The sequence below is a fragment of the Hipposideros armiger genome, unplaced genomic scaffold (genome assembly GCF_001890085.2).
Source record: "Hipposideros armiger isolate ML-2016 unplaced genomic scaffold, ASM189008v1 scaffold_76, whole genome shotgun sequence".
In the NCBI taxonomy this organism is placed as follows: domain Eukaryota; kingdom Metazoa; phylum Chordata; class Mammalia; order Chiroptera; family Hipposideridae; genus Hipposideros; species Hipposideros armiger.
Window position 1 is genome coordinate 1,239,333 of NW_017731426.1, and position 8,874 is coordinate 1,248,206.

The window sequence follows — 8,874 nt, forward strand, 5'->3', positions numbered from 1 at the left end:
CAAATATGTAACAGTTAATTTAAGTATTGTGACTCATTGCTTCCATATCTTCCCCCCTCTACCATAACCTATCACCAGTCATGTTTATGACAGTGCAGTAAAGATGTATTTCAGGGCCGGCCGAGTGGCGCGATGGTTAAGAACTGGCTTGGGACGCCAGAGGGCCCCGGTTCGGATCCCACATATGAGGGCCAGTGACTCTGCCCTCTACAGCTAAGATGCTGAACAACAGCTCAATCTGGAGCTGGGTTGGTATGAGTTGTCGGCGATGGCGTAGGCTGAAGCCCCTGCTGCAGTGGGTTGCCATGGGCTATCGTGTAGCCAGCAGCCAGCGTGAGTGGCCCTCAAGCCACCGTGAGCGACTGTCCAGAAGCCAGCGACTGATCTGCCTCACCCGGAAAGAGCGCAATGATGGTGCCAACTTGGGCCAGTGAAGCAACGTCCTCCACAACTAGACTGAAGAACAAAAAGACAGCACCTTGTTTGTTCTCCTTCCCCCAATTCCCCAGCGCTGTTCCCATCCCCCAATTCCTCAATAAAAATCTTAAAAAAAGGGTGTTTTTCATAGCGGCATCTTGTGTGCAATGAATCTGTGAGATCAGTTGAGCCTGACGGAGGTTTAAAATAACTGTTTGTAAAACTGCTGAAGAATCTGCCCCACTCTTTCTGTGTTTTTCTCTTAGTTGAGTTGTCATCTTGACAGAGGCAAGGATAAGCATCCGTGAAGTATTTTTTATTTTTTAACTAAAAGCATGTAATTTGTCATATGTTATGGATTTTTACAAAACCATTTAACCCCAGGCCTGCATGATCATTGCCTTTATTCTTTTCTACCAGAAGTTTAAAATCATTTTCTAGCATTTTCTTAGGCAATATCATATTGTTTCAGTGAATTTGACAGATGTTAAATAAAATGGTCCCGTGTGTACAGAGAAAAAAATAATGTGATGAAGTATGTACTATGAGTTGCTATCCAAGCTTAATCACAGTTTCAAGCCTTCTGTCCAAATCTTCATCTGCCTTCCCTGCTATTCTCCTTGGCTCTGTTGGGTTTCCCAGAGTACCCAACACGGCAGGTATGGCTCTGCGGCACTTTTGTGAGTTCCTTTTGAACTTAAATAGTTTTCTAGGGATCCTTGGTTTTTAAAGGTCAAGAAAATGAGATTCAGCTGGAATGGCAGAGTGCCCCACTTGATAAGCTACAGGGGGAGCTGAATCGAAGAGCATGTACAAACATGTGCACTGAGAGAAAAAGACAAAATAGGTGGGTGAGGAATCTCATCCAAGCTGGAGACTAACTGCTGCGGTCTCGTTAATCCAGTGACGGTGTTGAGCTACTCCAGCTGGTGAAGGCACCGAATTCCAACTGCAGCAACCTCCTGATCACAACCGGACAAGGCCTTGTCCTGCTCCGGGGGCAGAGCCTTACGCCTTCCTGGACACTGAGCCTTCACGGCTTGCACAGGTTTGCAGAGCTCCCCCACTCGTGCCCCGTTTTCATCCACTCACCCATGTTCACAGACTGCCCAGAACAGTGGTTTGGTATCTGGGGCTGATGCAAGAGCAGGGAGGGAAGGAGTTCCTTGTTTTCCTTCTTTCTTCTTCACTGTCGATCACTTACTTGGTTCTCCTTTGCAGCCAGCCTACGTCTGGGTATTTCACTGACGATCAGACGTTAGACTTCCTTCTGCAGATACAGGATGGAGCTGGGATGAAAAAGGTAAAGACTTGTGACTCAAAATCAATCCAAACATATAGAAAGTATGTGCTTTGTGTCCAGCCCTGTGCTAGGTACTGTGAGAAACAAGAAGAACCTAAAATATGGTTCCTTCTTTCCAAGAACTTGAAGTCTAGTTGAATGGATCAAGTGAAACCTCATAATAGAGTGCTAAAACCTCTAGCTCTGGAAGCTTTTCTAGCTAACCTCTTTCCTGCACAGGAGAGCCTTCTCCTGGATTCCTAACTCACGTTTAGGCAACAGGAGCCTTCTGAAGTTGCTTGGCGGGAAAGGCAGGTATAAATCAGTTTAATACTTCAGGACATACAAATATACACCTGAGATTTCAGAGAAGGCAGGACACCTTAGTGGCTGCGTTGCTGTGGAGGGCGCTATAAAGGAGGGAAGGATGAGCAGTCCCTTGAAAGCTGAACCCTATTTCTACGTGGAGGGGGTGGATGGGGAAACACGCATGTCAGGAAGACAGAGTCCCAGAGACAGTGTGGGGTGGCAGGTCCCAAGGACGCAGAGTCGGTCTTCCTGATTGTACATGAGATTGCCTATGGTGAGGATAGCAGTGATTGGATAGACAGTTTTTCATTTCTTTAACATTACAAGTAGAATTAGAGTTTTTTTTGTTTTGTTTTGTTTTGTTTTAGCTGAGCCATCCTGCCACCTATTGGCAGCTCAGTGGCAGCTCAGCTCAGGCCGGGAATTGAACTGGTTACCTGTTGCTCAGAGCTTGCACTCTTGAGAGAGCTCTTAACCAACTGAGCCACTCGGCCGGCCCTTTGAGTTAGAGTTTTTAAAATTTCTTTTTAATAATCGACGTAGCTTTTTGGCTTATCACCACTGTAAAATATGTATCTATATATTGCACAGTGTTCCCTGAGAGCAAGTGCAACAAACACTTCCGCATCCCCTCAGATGTGTGCCAAGCTCTGTGCTGGGCGCACAGATGATGTCAGGAAATGCCGCACCAATGAAGACAAGGCTGCTGTCTGTGTCGCTCATATCACTGGGTGTCTGTCCGCACATAGCTCTACCGCATTGTGCCAAGTGCTGTAACAGAGGTTTGCGTAGGGCCACGGGTATGTGGGGAGTAGTTAGAGACGCTTTATGTTGGTCCGGGGTTAGATGTGCAGAATCATGGGAGCAAAGAAGAGGTTTGCTGGATGGACAGATAAGGATGGGCTGAGGGGCATTCCCGCCAGAGGTCAGAAAGCAAAGCTGCAGAATTTGGATGAGGTGTTGGAAGCAATAGGGTTATGTGGTCACAAGCAGATCTGATGATACAAGTGTCACTTCAGGGACTCTTCCAGCAGTACTGCACAGGAAAGAAGCAATGCCTGATTGTATTTCAAAGGAATTTCCGGTAGAGATTGGAATTTTCATTGCCATTCCTAGGAACATTAAAGGAGAAAAGTATATATAGTAGGTTGGTGAAGAGCTGAGATGCTGAGGGTTCAAACCCGGGTTTTAATCTTGGCTCTACTACTGATTGGTGACTTTGGGCAAATGACATCATTTTGCCTAATTGCAGTTTCTGCATCTGTAAAACAGTTAACAGTACTGCCTACCTTCGTAGGGTTATTGTGACTGTTAAGTGAAATAATATGTGTGAGTGGATAAAATTGTTTAGTGCAGAATATTGAAGTGCTAGCCTGTTTTCCTCTCTGCTTCCTCAGAGGAGTTTGTCCCTCCAGGTAGTTCCAGGATCTTTTGTGAGGCAGCGTCTGAGCATGGACAGAGAAGGGCAGGGCCCGAGCGACGGGAGGAACAGGGAGATGATTGTCCAAAGAGGTGCAGTCCTTCCGTTTACTGAAGAACAGAGGCACTGAGGAGAGGGGGCGAAAGACAGTGGGGCTGGAGGGAGATGGGAGAGTTTCTTGGGGATTTTGGCAAATTATAGGCTGTAGAATTGTGAGGTGTGAGGTGTTTGTGGTAAAGGAGATATAAGTGCTGCCAAGGATTATGAATTCAGCTCCCTTAATTATCCTGTGAGAGATGCAGCTAGGAAGAGAGTCTTCTCTTGATTTAGTTTTGCCTGATTAGACTGTGCTCTTAAATTTGAGACTTCCCAAGGGTGGGGCTGCGTATGCCAGGACACCAACGGTCAAACAAGAATGCTCTTAGTACTGGGGCTGCAGTGCTGACTTCATCATTGTCCCTAAGTGTTGCTGCAGTCGGGGGAGGAAAAGGCGAGGAATGAGGCACTGCTGTTGGCACCTAGTTTCGGCACCACCACTACAGAACGGCTGGCTGCTCTATGTAGGGACTGTCAGAAACCCAGAACAATCTAAGTCATTTCCTGTCTCGGAGCCTCCATTTTCTCATCTATAAAATGAGAGGATCCCTTTGTCACTTTTTCAGATGGCAGCTGTTCTGTGGGGCTGATAGGATCCGGAAGAGTTATTAGACCAGCCACACTTCCAGGTGGCTATGGGTAGAAGAAAACAGCATTTGAGGGGCAGCACAGGAACCCCTTTCCTCCCGATCTATGCTTCCCTCCTTCACCTTTCAGCCAAGCGTGTGAAACCTCACAGTAGCCCCTGGCTACGCACTATGGATAATGGGAGGCTAGACAAAGGACAGAAAGTCCTTGCAAAACACCAGGTCTAAATTTACTCGATAATTTATAATGTTCCCTTCTCACTGAAATTCTATGGCGCTTTAAACTCTGTCAGATGGTAGCAAGGTTTGCAGAAAACTGAGTCCTGCGCCCCAGCCGTTCTTTAATGCTCTCTGAGCACCGAATCTGTTCACACCTGATAAGCTCAACCTGTTAACATATGTTATTTGAATATCTGTGTGAATGTGTATGTTCTCTTGACCTGCTGCCTTTCTGAGGACTGGCTGTACTCGCTATCTTTTGCAGATGATGGTGGTGGATGGGGACTCTGGCTCCGTTATTTGGAATTACAGCGCTCCATGTCGCATGAAAGAAACACCGACCACCTCAGCAGTTACTTCAGACCAGAAGTCCGTCTTCCTCTTTTGGGCTGAATGGCTGTCACCTGCATCTCCCAATTCTGTGAGTGAGCCTCAGAGGATCCCTTTGTCACTTTCTGTGGGGCTTATTGGGCCCGGAAGAGTTATTAGACCAGCCACACTTCCAAGTGCTTATGGGTAGAAGAAAACAGCGTTTGACGGGGCAGCACAGGAGCCCCTTTCCTCCCGACCTGTGCTTCCCGCCTTCACCTTTCAGCCAAGCGCGTGAAACCTGACAGCAGCCCCTGGCTACACGTTATGGACATGGGAGGCTAGATAGAGGACAGAAAGTCCTCTCAAGGCTCGAATTTACAGATGATTCATATGTGCTATAGTTGTTGAAGAGACAGAATTATGACTGGTCTGGAATGGGCAGGGAAAGTTTCATGGAAGGTGAAGCTGGGCTTGGAGCTGAATAAAGTGAGATTGCAGAAACGGTGTGGGGGTGGGGATGGCAGAGCGTTGGGGGAGCATACTGACTGGGCTGAAGTTGAGGGCTCACCCGGGGAGATTATGGTAGAGAAGCTCTGATATGTAGAAGGCAGATCTTAGAAAGTCTTAAATGCTGTATTGCAGTATTTTGATGGGGTTGATGAGGCAGAGGTCACCTATAATAGGCTCCTGGGAGTTTTTAGGGGGACTCACCCTGATTTCTTTCAACTAAACACATCTTGACTAATACCTACTATGTGCCAGACACCATGTTCTCTGTAGGATAAACAGTTTATCTAAGGATAAACTGGAAATAGTGCTGGCCCTGTTGAGAAGACAGGTGGTCCCTGATGATGGGGGAGCGTGAAGGAGGAAGAACCCTAATTCATTGCCTGTGTACCCTCAGACAAGCCTCTTAGCTTTTCTGAGCTTTGTGCTCTTTATTCATCAATGAAGGTGCTAATACAGAGGGTGCCAAAAACATGTATACACGTTTTAAGAAAGGAAAGCTATTAAAATTATAATACTCAATATGCACTGATAACAGAAGATGAATACAAGTCATGTTTGACTTCTGCAATTACAAGAGGCACTCAAAGTGGTTCCCATCAGCATCCAGACACTTCTGATTACGGCGAACTACTGCTTGAGCAACGCTGACCAAAGTGTCCACTTATATACATTTTTTTGGCAACGTCAGTATATTTCCTTATTTTGAGGATCGGATTGACTTAAAATCTAGGTTATAGATTAGGGAGCATTTCATGAAAGAGGTGGCATTCAGGTTGCCTAGGACGAGCAGTGTTCTAATGAGTGGAAGCGGGCTAGAGAAGGTGGTTAGACAGTCTAAGGGGGGAATGAGATCGGCAAAGGCTGGACAGAGCAGAGTGGAGCCTGTGTTTAGGTAACTGTCAGACATTCTCGAAGCATGGGGTAGCAGGCACATAGTTGTAGAAGGCTGGAAAAGGCAGACTTGGGTTAAATGGTGTAAGGTAAGACCTTGGATTTCATGCTAAGGAGTTTGGGCTATTCTCTATGCAGTAAGGAAGGAGTTCGGCTACTTTCTTGTCATGTTGGCTAAGCCAGAGATCTGTCCCACCATGCCTGGGTTCCTACAGGTGTGGGCAAAGCCCTCTTCTGCTTTGTGGGCGTGTGGTGGGAGTGTGGCATCAGCAGGCTTCCCATGCACGTTTCTCCTCAGTGGACTTGTTCCCATGCTGACGGTATAGAAATGGGGTGCTAGTCATCCCTCACGGTTCCATTTCCTCCACGAGGGGAGGTCTAAAATGGTACCTCGGGAGGGGTGGTACTCGGGGAGCTCAGTAGAGCAGCTACTTACTGGCACCTGGACGCCTGGCAAATGCCATCCTTGCTCAGAAGTTAGACTGTGAAAGGAAGTTCCGATGTGCCTTTCTCCCGCTGTAGGGAGTTTGGAGACTGACACTGAGGCTTTGCAATTTTTGTTTTATAGTAATGACTTGCTCCTGTCTGACCAACATTCTGTTTATTTCCGGAACTAGTAAGATTTTTGTGATTTTTAGCCTGACACTTGCAGTTGGCTTTCATATTCAATGAGAGGAAGTGTCTTTGGTGCAGTATTTTCATCCGTAGATTTCATCTCCATACATGTCCACCTGCTACAGGAGATGAACCAGTACTCTAATGCTTGGTGGGCAGGAGACTGTGAGTCTCTGTACATTACATTTCTCCCTGGGGCATGTAAATTTCCTTCTTTTTTTCTCTTACAAGGGAGAAAGCATTTTCTAGCTGTAGTGGTTTGGAGAAGTGTGATGAGTCAGTGTTTGGAGCTCTTTGAAACATGTCTCTTGTACCTGGGAGTTTCTAACACATCCTTGTAGTTGGGATCAGGCCTTAGCATCTGAGAGGAGTTAGTAATCACCACTATCTCGTCTGTCCTTTTCACCTGAGGACCATCATGTGTGGGGATGCAGTTACCTTTGCTCTTCCTTTTCCCTTCTCATTGTCAGGATGTCATCCCGGGAGCTGAGCCACCCAGCCTTCACCACCTTTACCTCCTGCACCCAACGTTCCCCTCGATCCTTCTGGATCTGGCCAATGCCACGGGCACAGTGACGGCATCAAAGGGTCAGTTCCGCTGCTGGTGGGGGTCTGTGTACGCATACGAGGGAAGAGGATGTGCTGGCTGTGTGTGAGGACACCACTGTCCTACCAAGGGAAGGATGTGTGCGTTCAGATGACAGCAGAGGCTCTGTGCTGAGTCACCCTCATTTTCCCGGAGCCATTGCCAGAGTGTGCCCTCTGGGAGGAGCACCAGGCTCCCAGGGTGAGGACCCCAATGCTCTGAATATGTGCAAGCGCAGGGTAAAGTGCAGCCCCTTCCCAAAGGGTTCTCGGTGGCACTGACTCCTGCAGGCATTTACTGAGCATCAGCCATATGCCAGGCACTGCGCCAAGGGCTGGGAATGCAAACAATAGTGGTTTCTTGGCCCTGTAGGAACTCAGGACTTGGAATTAACTGCCAGGGGTATGATGGAGGTAGAATGTTTTCTCAGAGCCTTGGTTTAGGATCAGAAGAGCCTTTCCTCTGACTAGTGAAAGTAAACATGGCCATTGCGTAGAAATGGCAGCCAGGAGACAGAGGCAAAAAGAAAAGTCGCCCATACTCTGACCACTCATCACCACTGTTAACATTTTGAAGTGTTCTTCTACTTTATATATGTAGCTAAACAATATCATATAGCAAAACTGGGATCATGTTTTAGGGACCTGTAAGTCAGGAAACCGAAACCCTGAAAACTCAGCCACTGCTCCCTGTTGGTGTGGAAGTGTCTGATGGTCCCCGCCTCAGGCTGGCCGAAGGGAATCCACTGTTTCTGCTGGGGGAGGGCGGGGAAGGCCAGACTGGTCACGTCTCCTTCTTTCCATATTCTCTGGCCATTCAAAGACTTGCTCTCTTGTTAACAAACGTATTTGCCTTCAAGTTGCTTCGTTGGCATCCAAACCTTCACGACTATGCACCCATTGTCTAGTTCAGTGCCTTACATTTATTAGGTGCTCAATAAACATCTGAATTAATGAAGGAGTGAATGAATGAATGAATCTAGCTGCTGAACCCAGCCACTCTCCTGTTAATGGAAGTTTTTTGTCCTTGTTAACTGCTTTTGTTTTTGTCCTTCCTCAGTTGGAATTAACGACCTCTGGAAAGATGCCTTTTATGTTACTAGGACAACGGGGCCAAGCTCCAAAGGCCATCCCGCCCCCCTGGTGGTCAGCAAGCTTAGTCTACGGTGGGCACTGATGGAGGGCCAAATGGTCCAGCTGAAGGAGACTACCCCCAAAATTGGCCGTGGGGAGCTGCGGAGGTTCCTCTCTAGGATAAAGTTCGTCGATTCTCCCTTGCAGGTGAATAGCTTCTGACAGACATTTTGACACATATTTGGTTACTGTTGAGGGTTTAGGACAGGTACTACCAACTCCAGCTTTGCTCTTCAGAAAGTAGGAAGAATAGGAGCCATGTTGAGTAGCCAGGTACCAAGAACCAGTGGCTTTGGACCAGCGCCATTTTTTAAGGGTGCTTCATGAGCCTTGAGAAATGTTACTCAGTTGTTTTCAGCTGGAAATGGTACCACTCCCTTAAGGGACATTTCGAAGTGTGGGGTCACGGTTTTTATTCTCCCAGTGACTGAGGGGGGTGGGTACTACTGGTATTTTCTGAGGAGGGGCTAGTGATGCTAAACTGCAGGGCTGTGGCA

At 47.3% G+C, this 8,874-nt stretch overlaps 1 protein-coding gene across 2 annotated transcripts in view; it reads left to right on the top strand.

Annotated features, from left to right (window-relative positions):
- Positions 1-8,874, top strand: part of FAM234B (family with sequence similarity 234 member B) — a 38,770-nt gene that overhangs the window by 27,014 nt on the left and 2,882 nt on the right. For both annotated transcript variants that reach the window (XM_019643315.1, XM_019643316.1), the window contains exons 8-12: positions 1,322-1,465; positions 1,639-1,720; positions 4,596-4,751; positions 7,129-7,246; positions 8,304-8,524. In XM_019643315.1, coding sequence (XP_019498860.1) covers positions 1,322-1,465; positions 1,639-1,720; positions 4,596-4,751; positions 7,129-7,246; positions 8,304-8,524 — 721 coding nt within the window. The remainder of the gene's footprint in view (positions 1-1,321; positions 1,466-1,638; positions 1,721-4,595; positions 4,752-7,128; positions 7,247-8,303; positions 8,525-8,874) is intronic.